The sequence below is a fragment of the Ascaphus truei genome, chromosome 3 (genome assembly GCF_040206685.1).
Source record: "Ascaphus truei isolate aAscTru1 chromosome 3, aAscTru1.hap1, whole genome shotgun sequence".
Lineage (NCBI taxonomy): Eukaryota > Metazoa > Chordata > Amphibia > Anura > Ascaphidae > Ascaphus > Ascaphus truei.
In genome coordinates, this window is record NC_134485.1 from 366,315,991 (window position 1) to 366,343,743 (window position 27,753).

A 27,753-nucleotide genomic window follows, 5' to 3' on the forward strand; every position below is an offset into this window, starting at 1 on the left:
CCCCATAACAGGGCCTGTATCTCGGGAAGTAGGGGGTCCCCAAGGCTGAAATCAACTTTGTTTAGCTCGGAAAAAACCCTGCTCCCCCACACTAGTATCAAACACCCCCCCCTCCCATCCCTTCCGAACTAAACAAAGTTGATTTCAGCCTTGGGGACCCCCTACTTCCTGAGATTCAGGCCCTGTTATGGGGTGCCGGTATCCCTCTGCATTGTTTAGATTTGATCCCACAGGATTTTAACATGGCGGGTGTACCGGCACCCCATAACGGGGGCTGTAACTCGGAAAGTAGAGGGTCCCCAGACCTGAAATCAATGTGGTTCAGCTACGGAGACCACCTGCTACAAAACTGTAATTTTAGAATTTTAATAAAAAACCCACGATCGCCTGTGAGAGGCTCGCAGTTAGAGTGACTCATTCAGACTCTCTTACTGCGCGTCTATTACACAAAGGCAGACGCCGGTATGATTCACACAGCAGGGGTCCCTGCTTTGGGCATCTAATGCGTCACAGTCATTTCAACAAAAATAATGCGCCAAAACCAGGGAGATTTAGTGGATTATATCGACTTCCAATTCGAGATCCGTTCGAATAACGGACGCCCAATCAGTACTACTCCCTCTCTTTCTCCACTCATGTAAACGCTATTACTAAAGCTTGCCATTTCTTCCTCCGCAACATTGCAAAGATTCCTCTGTTCCTGAACACTAATACAGTACATGCCCTCATTCTCTCCTGTATTGATTACAGCAACATTCTTGTCTCAGACCTTTGTGCTTCTTACACCTTTCCCTTACAATCTATTCAAAATGCTGCTGCTAGAATCATATGCTGATCTTATGGAAATGTTAATAGAATAAAGTGCGCTACTAAAAAATACTCTGTGGAAGGTGGAGATATATTAAAAACCATACATTATAATGTACACCTCTGTGATAATTTATGTGTTAACAACAACCTCTAATAAGGTGACGATGGAGTCTGCTGCTGCTGATATTGGAGAGGTTCAGCACCCCTATAGATCAGTAAAAGACAAGAAAAAACAGCGCACAACGCATATAGTGAAGTAAGTTCAATAAAAGTGGTATATTAGGTACAGGTAATATATCTGCGTACATCAGGTTAGATCAATCAGGCATTGCATGTACTAAGACATGTGTCACCAGATGCCAGAACGCCGAAGGCAGCAGGAGCAGTCTCTCACTCAGCACCCTCCGATGGTATCCAGCTGGAGCCTCTGGATCGTGTTCTCTGCAGGTAGGTAGCCACTCCCAGAGTGTCGCTATAGATCCTCCTTCCGCACCACTGCGGTATCGTCTGGCAACTTGCTTCAAAGGTAGGAAGCTTCAGTGTGGGGTAAAGTAGTAATCCACAGTCACACTTGCCAGCAGCTGCTCTGCGCAATCACGGGCAAACCACCAGGCAGTGACGGCCGTCAGCTGGATCAATGCTGCTCCTATTGAAAAGCAGGACCCGCTGGAGCTTGAGGGATTACTCTATAGTCTTAGAAGTAACATTGGCTTGTTGGAAATCAGCTGTACAGTCTTTATCCTACGCGTTTCATAGCACCAAGCTACTTCCTCATCCCTGATCCTGCTTTTCAATACCAGCGGCATTGATCCAGTTGACGGTTGTCACTGCAGCATTAGACAAGTTACTTACATGTATATTCGTGAGGTTAGCTTAAGTATATATATATATATATATATATATATATATATATATATATATATATCGGGATACACCCTGGCTACTAAATCTACTCAATGGGCTGGCAGTAAACCCTGGTATTCAGAGGTCTGCCAGTAGTTATCATGGGGTTTTCCCCCTTCATCCTTTGGTGCTTCGCTTGAGTGACAGCAGGGGGTGGCATATCCTGTTGTTGCTGGGCCAATGGGATGCCCGCTCTCTGGCTGTACTTAAGGGCAGGACCGCCCTAAAGTTAGTGGTTGTCCTTCCCCATGAGGAAGGCAGGCCACGACTGGGAGCCTGAGATTGGGGCCTTCCCATGTGCTCTTCCTTCTGGGGAGGAGTAGAGTGACTATACCTCTGCCAGGGAGGTGGGGAAGAGCTAGGACAGCTGTGGGTGCCCTAGGCCTGTAGTGACTGTCCAGGGACTATCCAAGGTGATATCTGAGAGAAAGACTGTGATCCGGCAGGTGACTGCTGAGTACCTGTATTACTGCAATAAGAGTAGTAATAAACCCGTTCCTGTTTTGCAATATACCCCCTGCCTAGTGTGTGATCTAATTGTAGGGAGAGTTACAGTTCTACCGTGAGAAATCATCTCCATATCCCTGGAGCTTACCGCAGATGGAGGTGCTGCACTGCTAAGTATTACGTGGGGTATGGACCCCAGAAGCCTGTTCCTGTTGTGTCCCAAGGTTACCACGGACAACTCAGCCCTCTTGTTACCAGCAGGTATGCAACAACACCCAGTAATGGCCCCGATACGCGATTGGGGGGGGGGGGTGGTATCGTTACATACTGTATACAAAAGATGAGAAACAGGAGTCAGTAATGCAGCTTTCTCTGTTAGTGTATACTGATGCAGCGGCCATTATTCGAACACATCTCGGTGCCGATTTTGAGTTCTCTGCTGTTCCCCACGCAGCATGAACGCGGCCAATCGCCCCAGGCACCCGCGCTTATCGCGGATGTTTTGTTTGAATTTCATGGATTCTGTTTCTTCGTTTGCAATAAAATGGATGAATTGTAATGTGTACAGTACTGTGCTACTGTGCTACTGTGTCACTTTCATGTTTTTAAAAGCCAGAACACTAAAATTCGTTTTTCTGCCCTCGCCGCGCTCGCATCTTAGTGCGGGAAGGCTGGAATTCATCCCGCGGTTTCAAATGGGGATTCCGATGTACATGACGCGTGAAGTGTTCAAATAACGGCCGCTGCATCAGTATATCTGCCAAATAGTATTTACATCCTGTCAGTCTGTTGCTATTACAAAGCTGGCTATCCCAAGGCATAGTTTTATGGAGCACAGGATCTGCTCAGGCAAAGTAACAAACTAAGCCATCTACAGTAGTACAATTACAATCTGTAAATGAGAACCACATCATCTGGGTGACCAGTTGTCTGTGTATGACTAATAAGGCCTGCACATCAGGCCTGCACAACTCCAGTCCTCTAGGGCCGCAAACAGGCCAGGTTTTCAGGATATCCCTACTTCAGCACAGCTGGCTCAATTAGTATGACTGAGCCACTAATTGAGCCACCTGTGCTGAAGTAGGGATATCCTGAAAACCTGGCCTGTTGCGGCCCTCGAGGACTGGAGTTGTGCAGGCCTGATATACATCATGCGTAGGGCTAGAGTGGTTTAAGCAATTATGAACTTCATTAACCTTGTTTACCAACTCTCATTGGCTAATTATTTGCCTTATGCTCAGGGATTGAGTGGCTTTAACTAATAGGTGGTGTGACGTGTACAGTACATAATAGCTGTAATTCATTGGAGGTCACACAACATATTACAAGCATACCCCGGTTTAAGGACACTCACTTTAAGTACACTTGCGAGTAAGGACATATCGCCCAATAGGCAAACGGCAGCTCGCGCATGCGCCTGTCAGCATGTCCTGAACAGCAATACCGGCTCTCTACCTGTACCGAAGCTGTGCGCAAGTGCGAGCCTGTTACAAATGTGTTATTTACATCAGTTATGCACGTATATGACTTTGATGTACAGTACATGCATCGATAAGTGGAAAAAAGGTGGTGCTTCACTTTAAGTACATTTTCGCTTTACATACATGCTCCGGTCCTATTGCGTACGTTAATGCAGGGTATGCCTGTATCACAGATTGCTATCTCATTCAAGAGTAAGCTCTAGATTTGAACATTCTTTAGTAACCAGGAAATACTAAGTAACTATACATATGTACTGTATACACACACACACACACACCTAAGTTGTAGGAGAGAGGCAGTCGCTACATCAGCTGTAAACTCTAAATTGTAGTCCATAGTGATTCAGTACAGATATAGAGTAATATAAATTGACCCTTGTGATGATATTGATTTACAATAGAAATTAGCCTCCCCTCCACTAACTGCATGTGATTGCATATCTGTTAAATACAGATGCAGCGGCCGTTATTCAAACATTTCTCTAAATAATTTTCGAGATTTGCCCGTGATCCTCACTAGTTTTGACGTGGCAGACTAATGGCGCATAGGATTAACACAGCAGGGGTAAGGGTAAGAGATGCGCAGTAAGAGATAGGTTGAATCAGTCACTCTAACTGCACACCTCTCACAGGCAATTGCAGGGGTTTTTGTTTAATTTAAAACATTACAGTAATGTAGCAGAGGGCCTCCGGAGATGAACCGCATTGATTTCAGGTCCGGGGACCCCTACTTCCCGAGATTCAGGCCCCGTTTTGGGGTGCCAGTATTTCCTATGCATGGAAATGTCTTGCGTCACGTGATCGGGACATTTCCATGCATAGGAACTACCGGCAAACCATACCGGGGCCTGTATCTCGGGAAGCAGGGGTCTCCCTGGACCTGAAACCAACGCAGTTCTGCTTCAGAGACCCCCTGCTCATCTACACTAGTCATAAATTTAAATTAAAATATGTAGTAAGCACCAATACACAACCCACCCCCCGTGCCCCCCACATAAAACCAATATTTATTTTTATAGACACAGGATTAATACCACAGGCCGGTGGGGGTCCCCACGGGTTGTCCCCATGGGTGTCCACAGGCCCCACAGTGCACCCCAGGGGGTTCCCCCAGGTGTCTGGGGGCCCTCGGGTGGTCCCCGCTAGGCTACATGGGCCTCCAGGTGGTTACTGTGGGTGTCCATGGGCAGCAACAGGGTCCACAGGTGGTCCCTGTGGGTGTCTGTGGGTGTCTGGGGGTCATCCCCACTGGTGTCTGGGGGCCCTCGGGTGGTCCCCCCCCTCCAAACACATACTGTACAGTAATGGGCAAAATAACTATTATCCAGATATGGATAATAGCTTTTTTGCCCATTATTATACACAACATTAGCAAGCCAGCATAAATAAAGTAAATCAAAACCGTTCTATTTACGCCTGCCAATGTGAAGGGTGTCCTCGTCAGCATACTGTAGGTCCATGTCCTCCGTTGCCAGAAAGCATACATAATAAATACAATCTAATGGCTCCAAGCCCCTTAGTCACCTTAGCGGTTAATAACCACTATATTAATTAAGAGGTTAACCCACCCTGCCCCAATACTCACCCGGGAGGCCTAAGGACCCACCCCGGACCCACTATACCCACCCTGTACCCATTGATTGTATAGTAGTACATATAATATGGGCATGATAAGCTACTATAGCAGTCAATGGTCACTCTAATACAAAAGCCTGAATGTCCAAAATACACAATAATAAAACCTATACAACAAGCACCTAAACCCCCAAACTGTAAAATTAAAAGCAATAAGGAATCAATCAATTACCTAAATAAAACCACTAGCCAACCAACCAATTAAAGAAATAAAACCACTAGCCAATCAATTACCTAAATAAAACTACTAGCCAACCAATAAATTAAAAAAATAAAACCACTAGCCACTCAATTAAATAAATAAAACCACTAGCCAATCAATTAATCACACCACTAGCCAAAAAAATAAATGTAATAGCTAAAAGAACTAACCAGCACAACAATTAATTAATATAACCACTAGACAACACCAATTTAAGCCATAAGCCAACAAAATACATCATTAAATAAAAACACAAAACAATCTGATAATAAAAAAAATTCAAGACATCACAATTCAAAACAATTAAATCTAAACAATAAAAATAAATAGATATTACAAAAGTTAAAAGAAGAAATGCATTTGCCAAAAAATGCATTAGCTATTACTGTATTCATCTGTAGCCTAAACAGGTACAGATGTATACATTAGCAGTCAATAGGCATTGAAAACTATAAAAAAAGAAAAATCCAATCCAAAAACCTGAAAAAATACAAGTACATACATTCAATATTTATCTTACATTTAGAAGCATTGGCCCTCTGAATCCCGGGGAATCAACAAGCTCTCGTCCAGTGACGTCAAAAAATACAATCTACAGTAACGCCATCCACCGTGAAGATCCGAACCAAGTAACAAAATACTTCTTTCTTTCATCTTGTATCACCTTCTTCTTTCTTCATCTGTGACTATTTTTTCTTTATCTTCTTTCTTCATCTGTCAATCCAATAACCCCATGTTAAATCCACGATGTTGACACGTCGGCTTCTTGAGCTCAAATGAGCCGTCACGGCCTTAAAAATGGCCTGTGATGTCACATTTGATAGGAAAATGGTTTTCATGGCTCTGATTGGCTGTGAGAATCATGTGTTTTTTTTTTTTGGAAGAGACGTCATGTAAAGGAAGTTAAGCCAGCCAATCAGAATGGCTGTACTACCTTTCCTTTTAACATGACGTCACTAAATCCAAAATGGCTCGCGTCACATGGTACTTCAGCCAATCAGATTGTGAGAACTGTATCCCGAATATGATTGGTTGTAGTAGACCATGTGACTCTCTTTGGATGACGTCACATCCTTTCCAGCAAATTACTCGGTCACATGATCTACTACAACACTCAGATTGGGGATATAGTTCTGACAATCTGATTTGCTGAAGTACCATGTGACCTGTATTTTACATTATTTTTTTATTGTTTATTAAAGTGATGTATGTTCTAGTTTTAGTATTAAATGTTAAGCTTTTTTAAGTTATGGTGTGCTTTCAAGAGAACTTTTCTTGAGTGGAATTTTTTTTTCCACTTTTTGTTTCGTGCATTTAACAATACGTTCCCAGTGCTGCACCCTATCTATAATCACTGGTTTACAATAATTACATTATTACAAGATCCAATTAGTAGGACATATGAGTTGATCATCCTCACATTTTTTGTATATCTTATAAAATTGTATCGGATTTTAACGTCCTGAAATCTTTCTGCTGACTTCCTATTGTATGTACTGTATGTATGTTTGAATATCTTTACTTATATAGTGGCATCAATGTACAGTACATAGCGATTCACAGCGGTAATACACAACATCATATTATAACACATAATTGGAATAAGCGCTTCAGACATATAAATAACATTTGGAAAAGGTGTCCCTGACCCACAGAGCTTACAATCTAAGTGATAAGTCGGGAGAATTTACATAGACAGTATGAGGGTGTTATGGTAAGTGTGTCTGCAAGTGGTCAAGGTCAATGTATATGAGATGTACAATGGAGCTAACATATGCTTCATTAAAGAGATGTGTTTTAAGATGGGTGCTAAAGGTGGAGAGAGAGGCTGCTAGTCAGATAATGAGTGGACGGGCATTCCAGAGGTGTGAGGCAGGATGTGAGGAATGTTTTAGGCTGGAGAGGGCTTTGGATACAAAAGGGGTAGACAGAAGACATCCTCGATCAGAACGCAAGAGTCGGACCATTGCATAGAGAGAAATTAGAGCTAAGATGTAAAGAAGGTCTGAGGAGTGTATAGCCATAAAAGAGAGAAGGATAATTTTGTAAGTAATAAAGGATTTAATAAGAAGCCAAGAGAGGGATTTCAGCTGGAGGAATGCTGAGACAGATTTAGGAGTGTGTCACATACACACACAGAGTCACACACACACGAGGAATTCACAGTTAGTGTAAATATAGAAGTGCAAATAGCTAAAAACAGGGGGGGGGTGCCGAGCACGCACATTCTAAGTCAAACTTCTTTGCGTTTTGTCACTGAAATTGTATTTTGATTTTTAATTAAAAACATCACCATAACAAATACAATTTCATTGCATTATCGCAAGAGTATGGAAAGCTTTCAATCAGATCTACAGTATTGAGAATAGATGTTTTTAATGCCTTTTTTAAGGATACGAATAGTACCTAATATTCTATCTAGATTTATATGATTGATTATTAGGGACTGGGACTATGGGACGGATCTAAGAAAAATGTTCACTACAGTAGATGAGAAAAAGATTTCCAAGGAATTGAAGGAGTTGATCTGTTACTTGAAGGATTAACTCGTGTTAGGAAAATTATCCTTTCTGAGGAGTGCAGAGAGATGCAATATAAGATACTGCAAAGGGCCTATTATGCTTTTGATATCAATTATAAGGGGATTGAAAAATCTAAAAATAAGTGCCCCAAGTGTTCCCAGGAAAGAGCAGATTTAAAACACTGTACAGTATTTGCGATTGTCTGATTATTTCTGATTTTTGGGATAAAGTTCTGCAGTATATACAAGAAGTTATTAGGGTAACTACAATAAAAGAGCCCTTTGCCTTGTTGTTTGTAAATATGGAAAGTTGGAAAGAGGTTAATGTAAGGAACAATGTCCCAAGGCTAGCACAGATTGGGGGCTATGCACTAAGCAGTAATAAGATGTTTTTAGAGCGCAAAGTGGCTTTTAAGGCCGATACAGGCTGCTGTGCGATTCACTAAGCAGCTAACAGCGTTTTATCGGCCTTAAAAGGCATGTTTTCTGGCCTGCGAGAAAAACGCGTCTCATAAGGCAAAAGCACCGATTTTTGCCAGTCCGTGGAATTCTCTAAACAGCGCTAACTGAATCGTGCTTTAAAAGCACGTCTGAAAACCGCGCCAGTTAAAGGCAGGCGCAAAAGAAGCTGGACTTAGAAAAAATTCTTTGTTAACCATTTTTCAGGCACACCATCCATACAACAGGCCGGCGGGTGTCCCCAGCTGATCCCCGCAGGGGTCCCCGAGTGATTCCCGCGGTTGTCCAGGGGCTTGCGGTTTCAATGGTGGGCCCCCAAAAAAGAAACAATATTTTTTTTATGAAAAAGAAAAAATGTGAACAAGCGCTAAAGACAAAAACACCAGTGTGACAAGTACAAAATATATATATATAAAGGCTGCCTAGTAATACTGTCAGTACTAACAGAAAAAGTGAAAACACAGAAAAACCTGGCGCCAAAAGTTCATTGGATAATCCTGTACTCCTCAGGGGATCAGCACACTTGCTTGACAGGCCATGTAGGGGAAAAAACACAAACAGACACAGATCATAGTGCAACACTGTAGGGTTAAAACAGGTCTACACTAATACACACACTGCACATATAACATAGAGACTCCTAGTGACTATAAAAACTATTTATTAAATAAAAAGAACTATGCCATAAAATGGTATGGACAAATGAGAACACCGCTGGTCATCCAGATGGGAAAAATCAGAGACCTACTTACAAGCAGCAAGGCAAATACAGGCAATGCAACAAAGAGTCCTCCAGGTGCTGCTGATGTCTTTGCAGAGATGTGATTCCTGCTGCACTGTGGCTCTCGTGCTGACCCTCCCTCCAGGGGTTAACAGGAACAGTGGCAGTGTTGGAGGCCCGCTCCAAGCAGCAAGGCAAATGCAGGCAATGCAACAAAGAGTTCTCCAGGTGCTGCTGATGTCTTTGCAGAGATGTGATTCCTGCTGCACTGTGACTCTCGTGCTGACCCTCCCTCCAGGGGTTAACAGGAACAGTGGCAGTGTTGGAGGCCCGCTCGTGGGGCTCAACAGCTCTACTCCACGTGAGGCTGCTCTCCTCACTTCCTCCTCCGGTTATAATATTTTTTTTTAAATACACCCCCCTCGCCCCCCGTGACCCCCTAACACATAGGGCCTCATGCAGTAAGGCCCGATAAAATCTATTCACCAAGTGTGGCGGAGAGGTGGGGGATCGGCCTTTTTTGGGCGATTTGCCCTCGCAGTATTCAGTAAGGGCCGAATCCTTCCGATCCCTGCCGAAGCACTGCAAAAGCAAAGCTGCCGATGAGCCTGTGCCGATACAGGCTGGCTCCCGATAAGCCTTCCGATAGGCCTTGTCTGCCGATAGATGTTTGCAGCAGAGAGAGACAAGCCGCTCTCTCAGCACAAACATCGGCAACAAATAAAGTATTTTTAAACAACTTTTATTCATAGTGTACATGTGCAGGGGGTCTCCGGAGTTGAACCGTATTGGTTTCAGGTCGGGGGACCCCCTGCTCCCCGAGATACAGGCCCCTTTATGAGGTGCCGGAATCCCTCTGCATTTAAAGGTCCTGATCACGTGACCGCGGCATGTAAACAAAGCAGAGGGATACCGGCACCCCCTAAAGGGGCCTGTATCTCGGGAAGCAGGGGGTTCCCGGACCTAAAACAAAAACGCTTCAGCTCCGGAGACCCTCTGCACATCTACACTATGAGTAAAACACACACATCAATAAAGACTCGTTCCTTACCTTACAGGGTATCTGCTACGGTAGCGAAGCAGCATTAATATTTATTTAATAATAGTGTACAGTGAGCAGGGGGTCCCCCGAGCTGAACCGCATCACTTTGTGGACCAGGGACCCCCTGCTTCCCGAGTTACAGGCCCCGGAATGTGTCATCGGGTGGCAGTGTCGCCGCCATTATTATAGCGTCCCATTCGTGACGTGCCCGCTATAAATATGGCGGCGACACTGTAACCGATGCCCCAAACCGGGGCCTGTAATTCGGGAAGCAGGGGGTCTCTGAGACACAAATTAATGCGGTTCAGCTCAGGGGGCCCCCTGCTTCCGCACAATATTATTAAAAATACATAAATGCTGCCTCATTACCATAGCGGATAGCCGCTAAGGCAATGAAGGGGTTAAGGCAGAATAGCATGTTTATTGGGGACATTTGCCCCCAATAAACATTGCAATACACAACATACACCCCCTCTGTATGTAAAATACATACACAACAATAAATACATTAAATACATATAGTACTCATCACCCATGTCTGGCTGCCACGATGAAGGCCATCCTCATCTTCATCCTGCCCATGCCCCATCCGCTTCTGCAAAACTGACACAATAATTAAAACATCCAATGTAATCAGCCCTTTTTCCTGCCTGTGAATGATGTCGGGGGTCTCCGGAGCTGATACGCGCACCGGACCCCCCCGGCATGCATCCGAGGCAGGAAAAAGGCATTTAAAGGTCACTTCATTACCTTAGCGGCTAACCGCTAAGGCAATGAAGGGGTTAACCCACCGTGCCATCTTTATTGTGGGTAGCGGGGGTGGGTGAAGGGGGTATTTGGCCCTGGGTGTGAGTTTAGGACTTGCGGGGGGGTTGCGGGGGCACTTAACCCCTTCACGACCGTAGCGGTTGATACCGCTACGGTCATGAAGGGGTTAAGGCCTCCCGCTACCCACCCGCAAGCCCTAAACAACCACCGTTGGGGCTAATACCCCCTTCACCCACCCCCACTACCCACAATAATAAAAAATACACACACCAGCCCCACACTAACTAAATAAATAAATATATATATATATATATATATATATATACATATATATATATATATATATATATATGACCCCAACAACACCTATACCCCCCTAACATACAGTATAGTAATGGGCACAATGACTATTATCCACAAATGGATAATAGTGCAATTGTCCATTTAAAATACATACACAACAATAAATACATTAAATACATATAGTACTCACCACCCATGTCCGGCTGCCACGATGAAGGCCATCCTCATCTTCATCCTGCCCATGCCTCATCCGCTTCTGCAAAACAGACACAATAATTAAAACATCCAATGTAATCTCCCTAACCCCTTAATCACCATAGCGGTTATTAACCTCTACAGTCATTAAGGGGTTAACCCACCATCACCCACATACCCTCCCCCACTAACCCCCCCAACCACCCTCACCCACTACCCACAGGGGAGTCCTACCAAATACCCTTGGGGCCAATACCCCCTCCCCCAGCACAATAATGTGCCAAATAACTATTATCCACATAGGGATAATACATTATTTGGCCATTAGTAAACACATTAAATACCTTAATAAAATAAAGAAAATTCTACTAAACTCATCAATAAGAAGGCTCTGTCGCCAGCATCATCCTTGGGGTCCGTTGCCAAAATAATAAATAGGCAATACATCTCAATTACATTAACATACCAATGAACCCCTTAATTACCTTATCGGGTACTAACCTCAATGGTAATTAAGGGGTGAAGCCATCCTGCAATGGCAACACCACTTATGCATAACATCCTCAATGAATTAAAAAGCAATTTCCTAACAAAATCTCATTTAATCATTCAATCTGAAGGCTCAAATGCCACTTAAACATTGCTTTTACAGTGTATACATGTAGCATAACATGTAAACTACATGTACACGCTGCAAATCAATGTTAACAATACAGTAATCCAACTCAAATAGCCTGAAATCACAAGAACTATATTATGTAAGCAAATAAAGTCAACATCAATGAATAAACACACATGAATTACATCCCTAAACAATTAAAATACCATCCATACCAATTACACAATTAACAATAGCTATCGTAACAGAGAACAACTTGAAAACATACAAAAAAGGACACCAACAATTACAATATACTATAGCAATCCTCTCCATAACCTACAGTACAGCATACAGCCCAAAACTTACATCTCTCTAATAATAAAATACATTTAACACACATCTATGCATAGCAGCATAGCCACAATCATTTACAATACAGAAAATCAAGCTTTAAAAACACTATCATTTCTTACCCTGTATGTATATATCTCTCTAGACATACATACATACATACATACAGTGGCAAGAAATGATATGCATAAAAAAAAATGAAGACATGAAAAAGCAAAAAAAACACAGTTACATTAAATACATTTCTTTATTTAACTTACCATTACTTGCCCCCACCGACTCCCGTTGATCAGCTTACTCACGAACCAATCCACGAACAGGAACCCATAAAATAAAAAACCATAAAATAATAAACACGAAAATAATAAAACACGACAATCCAGGGGTCTTCTAGTTGTAATCCATCTTCATCTGTATTCTTCTACCTTCTTCCGGGGTCTTCTTGCCGTCCGGTGCCACGCCCTGGTCTTCTTTCTTCAGAGGAGGTCCTTCCTCCTCGGCGTCTGGCTTCAAAATGAGACGACATAGGCTTTTAAAGGCCTATGACGTCACATTTTCGTCATATGGTTCCCACGGCCCTGATTGGGCCGTGAAAACCATGTGTTTTGGCCGATGTAAACAAAAATGATGACGTCACTTAAATGCAATGACAGCACAGCCAATCAGAATGGCTTTGCTGCAATTGCCTTTAAGATGACGTCATGAAAAGACTCATGGCCGGACTCACATGATACGGCAGCCAATCAGAGCGTGGGAAGTCTATCCCTACTCTGATTAGTTCAAGTACCATGTGACAGAGGCTTTCAATGACGTCACATCCTTTCTCCCCCAAGCCTCTGTCACATGGTACTTGAACCAATCAGAGTAGGGATAGACTTCCCACGCTCTGATTGGCTGCCGTACCATGTGAGTCCAGCCATTTGTCTTTTCATGACGTCATCTTAAAGGCAATTGCAGCAAAGCCATTCTGATTGGCTGTGCTGTCATTGCCTTTAAGTGACGTCATCATTTTTTTTTACATCGGTCAAAACACATGGTTTTCACGGTCCAATCAGGGCCGTGGGAACCATATGATGAAAATGTGACGTCATAGACCTTTAAAAGCCTATGTCGTCTCATTCTGAAGCCAGACGCCGAGGAGGAAGGACCTCCTCTGAAGAAAGAAGACCAGGGCGTGGCACCGGACGGCAAGAAGACCCCGGAAGAAGGTAGAAGAAAATAGATGAAGATGGATTACAACTAGAAGACCCCTGGATTGTCGTGTTTTATTATTTTCATGTTTATTATTTTATGGTTTTTTATTTTATGGGTTCCTGTTCGTGGATTGGTTCGTGAGTAAGCTGATCAACGGGAGTCGGTGGGGGCAAGTAATGGTAAGTTAAATAAAGAAATGTATTTAATGTAACTGTGTTTTTTTTTGCTTTTTCATGTCTTCATTTTTTTTTTATGCATATCATTTCTTGCCACTGTATGTATGTATGTATGTATGTCTAGTGAGATATATACATACAGGGTAAGAAATGATAGTGTTGTTAAAGCTTGATTTTCTGTATTGTAAATGATTGTGGCTATGCTGCTATGCATAGAAGTGTGTTAAATGTATTTTATTATTAGAGAGATGTAAGTTTTGGGCTGTATGCTGTACTGTAGGTTATGGAGAGGCTTGCTATAGTATATTGTAATTGTTGGTGTCCTTTTTTGTATGTTTTCAAGTTGTTCTCTGTTACGATAGCTATAGTTAATTGTGTAATTGGTATGGATGGTATTTTAATTGTTTAGGGATGTAATTCATGTGTGTTTATTCATTGATGTTGACTTTATTTGCTTACATAATATAGTTCTTGTGATGTCAGGCTATTTGAGTTGGATTACTGTATTGTTAACATTGATTTGCAGCGTGTACATGTAGTTTACATGTTATGCTACATGTATACACTGTAAAAGCAATGTTTTAAGTGGCATTTGAGCCTTCAGATTGAATGATTAAATGAGATTTGGTTAGGAAATTGCTTTTTAATTCATTGAGGATGTTATGCATAAGTGGTGTTGCCATTGCAGGATGGCTTCACCCCTTAATTACCTTTGAGGTTAGTACCCGATAAGGTGATTAAGGGGTTCATTGGTATGTTAATGTAATTGAGATGTATTGCCTATTTATTATTTTGGCAACGGACCCCAAGGATGATGCTGGCGACGGAGCCTTCTTATTGATGAGGTTAGTAGAATTTTCTTTATTTTATTAAGGTATTTAATGTGTTTACTAATGGCCAAATAATGTATTATCCATATGTGGATAATAGTTATTTGGCACATTATTGTACTGTATGTGCTGGGGGAGGGGGTATTGGCCCCAAGGGTATTTGGTAGGACTCCCCTGTGGGTAGTGGGTGAGGGTGGTTGGGGGGGTTAGTGGGGGAGGGTATGTGGGTGATGGTGGGTTAACCCCTTAATTACTGTAGCAGTTAATAACCGCTATGGTGATTAAGGGGTTAGGGGACATTACATTGGATGTTTTAATTATTGTGTCTGTTTTGCAGAAGCGGATGGGGCATGGGCAGGATGAAGATGAGGATGGCCTTCATCGTGGCAGCCGGACATGGGTGGTGAGTACTATATGTATTTAATGTATTTATTGTTGTGTATGTATTTTAAATGGACAACTGCACTATTATCCATTTGTGGATAATAGTCATTGTGCCCATTACTATACTGTATGTTAGGGGGGTATACGTGTTGTTGGGGTCATATATATATATATATATATATATATACAGTATATATATATATATATATATTTTTTTTTAATTTTTTTATTTATTTATTTAGTTAGTGTGGGGCTGGTGTGTGTATTTTTTATTATTGTGGGTAGTGGGGGTGGCTGAAGGTTGTATTAGCCCCAACGGTGGTTGTTTAGGGCTTGCGGGTGGGTAGCGGGAGGCCTTAACCCCTTATGACCGTAGCGGTATTAACCGCTACGGTCGTGAAGGGGTTAAGTGCCCCCGCAACCCCCCCACAAGTCCTAAACTCATACCCAGGGCCAAATACCCCCCTCACCCACCCCCGTTACCCACAATAAAGATGGCACGGTGGGTTAACCCCTTCATTGCCTTAGCGGTTAGCCGCTAAGGTAATGAAGTGGCCTTTAAATGCCTTTTTCCTGCCTCGGATGCATGCCGGGGGGGTCCGGTGCGGATATCAGCTCCGGAGACCCCCGGCATCAATCACAGGCAGGAAAAAGGGCTGATTTTTTCTAAGTGTCGCCCCGGCCGATGCTTCTCCTCCAGCAAGTTGCCAACTTTAGTTGGCGGGCTGGATTGGCCATAAAATCTCCAATCTGGGGTTCTGATCAGCAGCGAAAAGCTGATCGGGGCTTCCTGAATTCAGCCGGGTTTAAAAAGTGCCGATAAGTGGCTTATCGGCAGCCGTCTCCCGATAAGCTCTTATCAGGAGGAAAAGTTGCCGATAATTCCCACTTATCGGCACTTACTGAATCAGGAAGGAAAAAAATGGCTATAAAATGCCGAAAAAGTCTTATCGGGGCTTACTGCATGAGGCCCATAGAGTACAATAATGGGCAAAATTACTATAATCCATTTAAATGGTAAATAATGCATTTGCCCATTTAAAATACAATAAACAGCATAAATAAAGTAAATAAATCTTGTACTCACCCCTGCCAGGCTACCATGAAGAAGGCCATCCTCATCCATATCCTGTCCATGCCCTCTGGTGCTGCAAACAATTCAGAAGAATAAAAAGCACAATCAAATATCTCCTAACCCCTTAATCACCTTAGCGATTAGTAACTGCTAGAGTAATTAAGGGGTTAATCCAGCCTCCCCCACTACCCACCCGGGAGGCCTAAACAACCTCCCCCACTACCCACCCAGGAGCCCTAACTACAAACCCTTGGGGACAATAACCTCTTCACCCACCCCCGCTACCCACAATAAAAACAATACACAGAACAAACTCACTACCCACCTCCCAGGCCCCACAATAAACATTACCATATTTAATAAACATTAATAAATAACCCACCCACCCCTTGTGCCCCCACATAAAAACTTGATTTATTATTTTACATACAGGCTTAATACCCCAGGCGTCCCCACAGTGCACCCCGGGGGGTACCCACGTGTGTCTGGGAGCCACCGGGTTGTCCCTGCTAGGCACCGTGGGCCTCCAGGTGGACCCTGTGGGCCCCAATGGGGTCAACGGGTGGTCCCGCGAGTGTCTGGGGGTCCCCGGGTCATCCCCACATGTGTCTTGGGGCCCTCGATTGGTTCCCACAGGAGTCTGGGGGCCCTCAGGTGGTTTCCACGGGGACTGGGGCCCTCAGGCATCCGGGTGTCCTCAGGTGGCCTGCTGTACCAATCCTGTATGCAAAAAAATAAACATGTCATACATTTCAATAAATTCACCCCCCCCCCCCCCACAGCCCCACCACCACAGCCCCACCACCACCAAATATATACAGTACAGTAATGGGCAAAATAACTATTATCCAGATATGGATAATAGATTATTTGCTCATTATTAAACACATTAACCAGCATAAAGTAAACAAAACTTTTCTACTTACCCCTGCAATATGATGGGCATCTTCATCAGGATAGTTCAAGGTCCCTGTCCTCTGTTGCCAGAAAAATACATCGAAAAATAGATCCTTATGTCCCCTAGCTCCTTAATAACCTAAGCGGTTAATAACCGCGAACGTACTTAAGGGGTTAACCCAGGGGAGCGCAAATGTTTTGTGCTGAGCCCCTGTCTCTTTGCCCCAGGCTCTCGCGTCCCCCTGCCTACCTTCATCTGCATCAGATGACGCTGCGTGGGCGTGTTAAGTCAGGTCACATGGTGCCGCGGCGTCTATTGATGCTGCGTTGCCATGGCGACGCAACACAGACGGCTGAATCCCGGTAAGTACACAGTTGCAGGGGCCTCACGTGATCCCCTGGCATTTAATTTAAATGCCTGGGGGAAGAGCGCGGGCCTCTGCAACTGCCCGCGCCCCCCCAGCACAATTTCCCACACCCCTGGGGGTCATGCCCCCACTTTGCTCACCGCTGGGTTAACCTACCCTGCCCTGATAACCACTTGGGAGGCCTAACCACCCTCCCCAGGCAACTACCCCAACCCATAGATATGTGGTTAGTTGGTGCATCACAAATTAAGCTCATCAGTAGTATAAGTCCATTCAAATGAATCCACACTTCAGAACTACCCCAACCCTTCAGCCATTAATTTGTACAGTGGGTACATCATGCCCATATATGATGTATGACATGATTAACCAATATTCAAAGAAATTGTAAGGATTACAAAAACATGCCCAAATAAAAACATCACATACTGTAGCTAAATAAAACACAGCAGATTGCAAAATAAAAACATCACATAGCCAAATCAAATACAGCACATTGCAAAATCAGATACAGCACATCTCAAATAAAACACAGCACATATCAAAATTAAACACAGCACATCTCTAAATAAAACACATCTCAAAATCAAATACAACACATATCCAATTAAATATATAACAAATGGCAAGCAAACAATTGAATGGCACAGTGTGTTCATGATGCAAATAATCTGTACATCATGTAACACTATGCCAGTCAATGCTAAACCTAAAAGAAACAATTACAAATAAGATCCAATGCTATCCAAACAATAAGAAAATAAAAACAAATAAAGAAGTAAACATAAATAAATGAACAACAATCAATTCATCCAATGCAAAATAAATTATACAATTCACAATTAATACACCAAAACCAAACCATTATGAAATAAATGAAAGCTCAAAGTAACCACCATCACAGAAAATCTAATTAGCAAAAATAAGCCATTATTACAAAGCAAAACAGCACTAAAAATTACATCTAACTAAATAAAAATAAAAATTACATTGCACCAACATTTCTAAACAAACAAGCCAAATACATTTAAAAATACATCAAAACAAGCGTTGGCACAAACAACCATTGATTGTCCCTGTATATATGTATTCCCATAGAGACATACATAAACACATGGGCAATTAATGGGCATCAAAATAATGCCTTTTAAGGCCGATAAAGCGTTGTTGTCACTGCTTAGGCTGTATCGGCCTTCAAAGTCACTTTGCGCTCTTAAAACGACTTATCACTGCTTAGTGCATAGTGCATTACCCCCTCTGTTAGGAGGCTGTGTGGTGATAGCTTTGATGTTAATCTTCGAAAATGCTATTATCTGTTTTTTTCTTTTTGTTTTTATCTGTCTTAATGTGTTGAATTTTGAAATTATAAGTATGATGAGCAATACTAAAAACAATTTTGTGTAAAAGTATGTTTTTCTGTGTTTCTTATTTTGTTTTTTTCCCTGTATTGTAATGTTGTTGTTTAATGTTTGTAAACCCAATAAAAAACTATTTGTAAAACAAAAACAATTTCTGTGACAAATGACAAAGAAGTTTCACTTAAAATGTGTACAGTACTGTGCTACTGTGCTACTGTGTCAATTTCAGGTGTTTAAAAACCACAACACTAAAATGCCATTTTATGCACACGCGTCTTAAAGCTGTACGTTTGGAAGCAATCCCGCACCATGACATTGGTATTCTGAGGTATAAACAGCGTGATTTGTTAAAATAATGGCCGCTGCATCTCAGTACATAAATTTTTTTTTTTTAATTCTCTGGTCAGTATGGTTCATGGAATGAAAGTCTGTGCAAGATTTTCCATAAACAAACAGCAGGGAGTTTAATTGTCTGGCATTAAAACAATGTAAAGGAGTTTGTATTCAATTTGCATTATCAAAGGATACATCTATACCACTCTGGAAATCCACACTACAGCTGAGTGGAAGCACTGAAATAGAATCCATAACTTAAACAGTGCCAAAATAAATTGAATATAGCTATAACTGAAAAATATACTAAGGACCGTAAGTGCAAGTCACTTTTAAAGAAAGCTGGTATTTTCTAAGCAACTTTACGGCAACAGTTCCCACATGAGCTACTATTTTCGTTTTTAATAAAAATGACATCAGTTACTGTTACCACTGATTAGTTCAGAGATGTCCTACAGTATGTGTGAGACATCTGTACATATTCAGCTGTAGCAGATGTTATTGCATCAGTTGACGATCACCAGCGTGCACTGGTAGCAGCATATGGTAGCTACGCTCCTTTTTTGTGCATGTCTAAACATTTTAAATGGTGTCTGCTGACATATTGTGTGTGTCCCCCTGCACTCACCAGTGGGAGAAATAACATCTGCTATATCTGTATGAACCAATGGTATATCAGGAATTGTTTGGGACACCAATCAACCTTCCGATTAAATCCCGCATCTCACACTCCATTCTTCTCCTCACTTTTAAAGCTTTACACTCTTCTGCCCCTCCTTACATCTCAGCCCTAATTTCTCGTTATGCACCATCGAGACTCTTGCGTTCTTCTCAAGGATGTCTTCTTTCTACCCCCTTTGTATCTAAAGCCCTCTCCCGCCTTAAACCTTTTTCATTGACTGCCCCTCACCTCTGGAATGCCCTCCCCCTCAGTACCCGACTAGCACCCTCTCTATCCACCCTTAAGATCCACCTTAAGACACACTTGCTTAAAGAAGCATATGAATAGCACTGTGGCTATTCTGAACACATGGCACATAAAGCTTGGCCCCCTGCAGATGCACTTACCAGAACTCCCTCCTACTGTTTCTGTACGTTCTCCCTACCTACCAATTAGACTGTAAGCTCCTCAGAGCAGGGACTCTTCCTTAATGTCTAAAGCACTTATTCCCATGATCTGTTATTTATATTATCTGTTATTTATTTGATTACCACATGTATTGCTGCTGTGAAGCGCTATGTACATTAACGGCGCTATATAAATAAAGACATACAATACAATACAATACACCAGTGCAAGTATTTAGAGTTAGAAGAATTTCAAAGTTTGCTTTTATCCTCATGAATAAAATGGGCACATTTTTTTTTAATTAATCACTAAAGGTGTATATCAAAATTTGACATGCTTGACTGTCTTTTAAGTAACCTGAAATATCATGTAAACTATTTATTTAAAGAATACACCCCATATCAGTCTATAAAGACACATTAGTTGTGAATGATCGAACATTAAGTACTTACGGCATTCTTGTGTTTCATTCCGCTTATTACCTTCACTATGGATTTGATTAAACATATGAAACCATCCACTGTTATCATCTGGAAGAGATATATTTAAAATAATTAAATCCATACTGTACATGGGAAAAAATTATAAAAAATTGAATCCAACATCAATTTACGGTTTCACTTTTGATAAAAATGTGCCCCCACTTCTTAGCTTATTTGAGGAGGGTCTATAGTGGTTACATGTACCACACTACACAGCTAGACATATCAGTCTCATGTACAAACCTTATTAATGAGTATTAATTCATCATATTGATTGAAAAATAGAATTGATACACACTAACTACTGTTCATATTATTTGTTCATATTATTTGTCTCCCAGTTTGCTACATGTACGTGTGCTGAAGATTCAGTGATTTATCACTGCATTTCCCTCTAGGGGTTTTGTTCTGTGGATATAATAAAATATAAAATCAATCACTACAGTGTTGCAATATTGATACATTATATCATTTTGCTGGCTAAAGTTTACACACAGAAATGTGATATGGCTTAAATGAGACACTGTCTGTGCTACACTTATTGAAACATTTGTTACAACCACGAAAATAGCCACAGTTGTCTAAACACTATTTGAAGTGAGGTATTTCATACTGTAGAGCCAACATTTGATAGACCTTGTACCCCTGTACATTTCAACAGTTTGCACACAAAACAAATTGTGATTATGAATGATATGCTGTCCGGATTATATATCAACAACAACCTTCTAGTGTCATAATACTGACCTAGTAGGTAATATACCCCAATACTTTGAATTCATGACCAGTCGGGTTTATTAGCTACAACACCTAGTACTGAGTTATTGTAAATAATTTTACTTGCTTTATTCTAAGTGCAAATTTCTTTTAATTATTGAGGATTAAGGGGGCCATGCACTAAACTTTGATAAGTCGTTTTAAGAACGCAAAGTGCTCTTAGAACGTGATGTCCCGCCGAACGCGATTCACTAAGCCACGCAAACAGGCACTTTGCGTTCTAAAACTGGCTTTTTTCAGGAAATTTTTCAAAGTCCAACTTTGCTCATACGATAACCTGTTTGCGTTCAATCCTGCCCTTCTCCGGGATTCACTAAGCTACGCAAACTTATCGTACACGAAAGTTGCGTTCAACAAAGCTCGCCAGCTAAAGGCAGGTGATAAAAAAGCTGGACTTTGAAAAATGTCTTTGTTTACATTTTTGCATGCGCAACACACATACAACAGGCCGGCGGGTGTCCCCGGCTGACCCCACGGGGGTCCCCGAGCGAGGCCGGGGGTCCCGCAGGTGTCTCCGGCTACCCCGCGGGGGTTCCGAGGGTCCCCGGCTCCCCAAGCGGGGGTCCCCACGGCCATCCCGGGGTCCCCGCGGGAGTACCGGGGTACCCGCCGGCATGCGGTACCAATGTTGTGCCTCCAAAAAAAAAAACAATATTTCTAACTAAATACACCCCCCTCACCCCGCCCCTTAACACATACAATACAGTAATGGGCAAAATTACTATTATCCACATATGATAATAATGCAATTGCCCATTTAAAAAAACATATAAATTACAATAAATACAGTAAATATATATTACACTTACCTTTTCCAGACACCCACGATGAAGGCCATCTTCATCCTCATCTTCATCTTGCCCATGTCCCTCCGGTGCTGCAAAACATACAAAACAATCAAAATAGCCAATGTAATGTCCCCTAACCCCATAATCACCTTAGCGGTCATTAACCGCTACAGTCATTAAGGGGTTAACCCACCCTCACCCACCACTCGGGAGGCCTAAATACCCTCCCCCACTACCCATCCCATGAGGCCTAACCACCCTACCCACTACCTAGGCGGGAGGCCTACCACATACCGTTGGGGCCAATACTCCCTTCCCCCACCCCCAGTACCCACAATAAAAATAGTACACAGCCCCTCAATAAACATCATTATATTTATTAAATACATAACCCACCCTCTCTGTCCCCCCCATAAATACATGATTTATTATTTTACATACAGGGTTCATAAACCATGCCCACGGGAGTCCCCGGTGGGCCTGACGGGTGTCCGTAAACCTCACAGTAGCCCAGCACCAGGTTTCAAACAGGATCTGGAGGCCTACGGGTGGTCCCCGCCAGGCGCCGTGGTCTACAAGGTGGTCTCCACGGGTCACCGTGGGCCACAATGGGGTCTCCACAGGTAGGCCCATGGGTATCTGGAGGGCCCTGGGTCAGACTCACAGGTGTCTGAGTGGCCTTGGCTGGTTCCCACAGGGGTTTGGGGGCCCTCGGAGGGTCCCTACGGGTTCGCAGTGCCCCCACAGCAGATGTTGGGCAAACAGTTCTTCCCCGCAGGTATCCCCCGTGGACACCCCCAGCCTGGTACCCGTCGAAAACCCGATGAGACCTCAGGTGGTCTCCAGAGGTCCCCGCAGACCAGAAGGAACCAACCCTGTAAGTAAAAAAAATAAACATGTCCTATACATTAAATACATCAATCCCCTCCCCCCCACCCCCACCCCAACACATACAGTTCAATAATGTGCAAAATAACTATTATCCAGATAGGGATAATAGATTATTTGCCCATTATTAAACACATTAACTAGCATAATAAAATAAATAAAGTTCTACTAACTTCATCAATATGAAGCCCCCTCGACAGCAAATTCTGTGTCCTCCATTGCCAACAAAATACCTAGCCAATACATTTCAATTACATTCTGATATCAATTAACCCCTTAATCCCCTTATCGGATAATAACCGCAAAGGTAAGTAAGGGGTTAAGCCACCCTGGCCCGATACCCACCCTTCACCCGTTCATGTGTACAGTGGCTTCATCATGCAAATATATATATACATATATATATATATATATACACACACATGATTAACCAATATACAAAGAAATGTTTAAGGGTTAACAAAAACAGGCACCAATAAAAATACCAGTTCTCCAAATCAATACATCACCTTGCATATGAAAAGTACAATATTATATAGCCACAGTAAAAAAAAATCCTATTTCATAATAAAATAATTCTTATCTTCCAATCAATATCATCAAATGACAATGAAAACATTGAATTTACATTGTATACATGATGCATAAAATCTGTGCACCATGTACACTCTGGCAATCAATGTTAACAATAAAATATTCCAAACAAAATACAATTAAATCCAAACAAGTATACTATTTAAACCAAGCAAGTCAACAGAAATGAATGACCATAAATTAATCAAATCCCAAAACAATTAAAATACCATACAAATCAATGACACAATTAACTATTTTAATCGTTCACCAAAACCATTCACAAAAAAGTTACCATCAGACAAAATATAAATACAAAAATAATCCACTATAAAAAAGAAAACCTCACCCTGACCTAAAGTACTGCAAACAACACCAAAATTTACATCTATCTAATTAAACATTACTTTACACACACATTTAAGCATAGCAAAATACATTTTAAGTAGTGTAAAACAAGCATTTCCAAAAATAATAATTTCTTACCCTGTATGTATAGATCGATCAGACATACATACATACAGTGGCAAGAAATGATATTGCCCAAAAAAATAAAATTACATTAAAAAAATAAAAAAAAACCTGTGAAAGTTACAACAATAACATTTTTGGGGTTTACTTACCATTAGTTGACCCACTCCCGACTCCTGTCGATCGAATTACTCTCGAACCAGTCCACGCACAGGAACCCATAAAATAACAAACGATAAAATAATAAACCATAACAATCCAGGGGTCTGTGTCTTCTATTTGTAATCCATTTAGTCTGTGGGGTCTTCATCTGTATTCTTCTTCCGCTCTCTTTCGGGGTCTTCTTCTCTTCTTCGGCCACACCCTTTTTTTCTTCTATAGGAGGTCCTTGCACTTCGGCGTCTACCTTCAAAATGAGACGACATAGGCTTTTACAGCCCTATGAAGTCACATTTTGGTCAAATGGTTCCCACAGCCCTGATTGGGCCGTGAAAACCATGGGATTTGGCCAAAAATTAAAAAAATATGATGACGTCATTTAAAGAGACAGAGGATGAGACGCACTCAATATCAATGGTAATAGAGGTGGGGTACTTAGCTGCCGGTGCGCTGGTCCTGGGGAGCTCCTGTAGTCCCAAATGTTCCAGTACAAAGAAGAAGAAGCAGGCACACGGTCTTACTCAAAAGGAGGTTTAATATGCCATAAAGTCCAACGTTTCGGCAGTGAAATACTGCCTTTCTCAAGGTGTTGCATATGAATAGATATATAAACAAGAGAACATATAACCACAGAGGGTAATAGGTGCTCACCTTTTACCCGCTGTGGTAATATGTTCTCTTGTTTATGGTCACACTGCACTTATTGCACAGTACTATGACTACAATATATCAAGAGAATAGATTAGACCATATCTATTCATATGCAACATAGCGGAGCCTTCTTTATCCATGGAGTAGCATACCATTTCCACCATTGTGGGAAAACAGATATACTCCTAGTCACAAGCCTAGCTAATACTATGAATGGGTGCCTTATGTGATACTTTTTGACTCACTACTGAGCTGGATACACATTACCTGTTGGTAACAGGATTTTGATACTCTCTTGATTTGACTGTACATTTGAGACCATCTACGCTATTTATGGGCATTGAGTGTTACTCATCTGCTTATCTGTAAGATATTGGGATCTAGCTAATAGACGCTTGTTGATAGCAATTTGAATTGATGAATAATCAGGATACTTACCGTAATATTGCTTGATTAGCCACTTCATTATGGGGTTATTTTTATGTTTGAATGTGATATATGTGTTTTTAACCAAACTATTTGAATAAAACTTTATTATTTTTCTCCCTGGCTTTTCCGGTCTTGATAGGCTTAATTTGACCTATCTACAGTACTTACCTGTTAGACCACTGTTAGTCTACTCATTGTACTTCAACATTGAGTGCTCTATTTTGAGGGAGCTCTTTTTGATCCTCTTCGGATCAACTCTGCTATATTAGTTATTGTTTCCCTCTGAGCACCTGTTTTCACATGACTGTACTTTATATATATATATGGATGAGCGGTTTTATTTCCTTTATAGTTGTTAGGGATGTAGTTCCCATGCTCTGATTGGCTACCATACCATGTGAGGGCGACCATCTTTCTTTTGATGACATCGTCTTAAAGGCAATTGAAGCACAGCCATTCTGATTGGCTGCCGTCATTGCCTTTAAATGACGTCATCATTTTAAAAAAAATTCGGCCAAATCCCATGCTTTTCACGGCCCAATCAGGGCCGTGGGAACCATTTGACCAAAATGTGACGTCATAGGCCTATAAAATCCTATGTCGTCTCATTTTGAAGGCAGACGCCGAGGAGGAAGGACCTCCTACAGAAGAAAAAAGTCCAGGGCGTGGCCGAAGAAGAGAACAAGACCCCGGAAGAGAGCGGAAGAAGAATACAGATGAAGACCCCACAGACGAAATGGATTACATATAGAAGACACAGACCCCTGGATTGTTATGGTTTATTATTTTATGGTTTGTTATTTTATGGGTCCCTGTGCGTGGATTGATTCGAGAGTAAGCTGATCGACGGGAGACGGGGAGTGGCTCAACTAATGGTAAGTAAACCCCAAAAATTTTAGTTTTGTAACTTTTGCAGGTTTTTTTAATTTTTTTAATGTGATTGTATTTTTTTGGGCAATATCATTTCTTGCCACTGTATGTATATATGTATGTATGTCTCGGTTGATATATACATACAGGGTAAGAAATTATTATTTTTGGAAATGCTTGTTTTACACTAATTAAAATGTATTTTGCTATGCTTAAATGTGTGTGTCATGTAATGTTTAATTAGATACAGTAAATGTAAATTTTGATGTTGTTTGCAGTACTTTAGGTCAGGGTGAGGCTTGCTTTTTTATAGTGGATTATTTTTGGTACTTATATTTTGTCTGATGGTAACTTTTTTTGTGAATGGTTTTGGTGAACGATTATAATAGTTAATTGTGTAATTGATTTGTATGGTATTTTAATTGTTTTGGGATTTGATTAATTTATGGTCATTCATTTCTGTTGACTTGCTTGGTTTAAATAGTATACTTGTTTGGATTTAATTGTATTTTGTTTGGAATATTTTATTGTTAACATTGATTGGCAGAGTGTACATGGTGCACAGATTTTATGCATCATGTATACAATGTAAATTCAATGTTTTCATTGTCATTTGATGATATTGATTGGAAGATAAGAATTATTTTATTATGAAATAGGATTTTGTTTTACTGTAGCTATATAATATTGTACTTTTCATATGCAAGGTGATGTATTGATTTGGAGAACTGGTATTTTTATTGGTGCATGTGTTTGTTAACCCTTAAACATTTCTTTGTATATTGGTTAATCATGTATATATATATATTATGTATATATATATATATATATATATATATAGTTGCAGAATTTATTAATTTTATTATGCTAGTTAATGTTTTTAACAATGGGCAAATAATCTATTATCCCTATCTGGATAATAGTTATTTTGCACATTATTGAACTGTATGTGTTGGAGGGGGGATTGATGTATTTAATGTATAGGTCAGGTTTATTTTTTTACATACAGGGTTGGTTCCTTTTGGTCTGTGGGGACCTCTGGAGACCACCTGAGGTCTCCTCGGGCTTCTCACAGGTAAACGGCTGCCGGTTTCACGGGGGACACCTGCGGGGAAGAACCGGTGGCCCCACATCGGGGGCACCGCGAACCCGTAGGGACCACCCGAGGGCCCTCGAACCCCCGTGGGAACCACCAGAGGCCCATCAGACACCTGTGGGTCTGACCCGGGGCCCCCCAGAAAGCCGTGGGCCTACCCGTGGAGACCCCTTTGTGGCCCACGGTGACCCACGGAGACCACCTGGTAGACCACAGGCACCTGGCGGGGACCACCCGTAGGCCTCCAGACCCTGTTTGAAACCTGGTGCTGGGCTACTGTGAGGTCTACGGACACCCGTCAGGCCCACCGGGGACTCCCATGGGCCTGGGGTATTAACCTTGTATGTATAATAATAAATCATGTATTTATGGAGGGCACAGGGGGTGGGTTATGTATTTAATAAATATAATGATGTTTATTGTGGGGCTGTGCATTGTTTTTATTG

The 27,753-nt window shown here is 41.7% G+C and overlaps 1 protein-coding gene across 1 annotated transcript in view; it reads right to left on the reverse strand.

Moving 5' to 3' along the window:
* RXFP2 (relaxin family peptide receptor 2) overlaps nt 1-27,753 on the reverse strand; it is a 211,798-nt gene that overhangs the window by 151,730 nt on the left and 32,315 nt on the right. Inside the window, exon 2 of the mRNA XM_075593187.1 lies at nt 20,576-20,653. Within this exon, the coding sequence (XP_075449302.1) occupies nt 20,576-20,653 (78 nt within the window). The remainder of the gene's footprint in view (nt 1-20,575; nt 20,654-27,753) is intronic.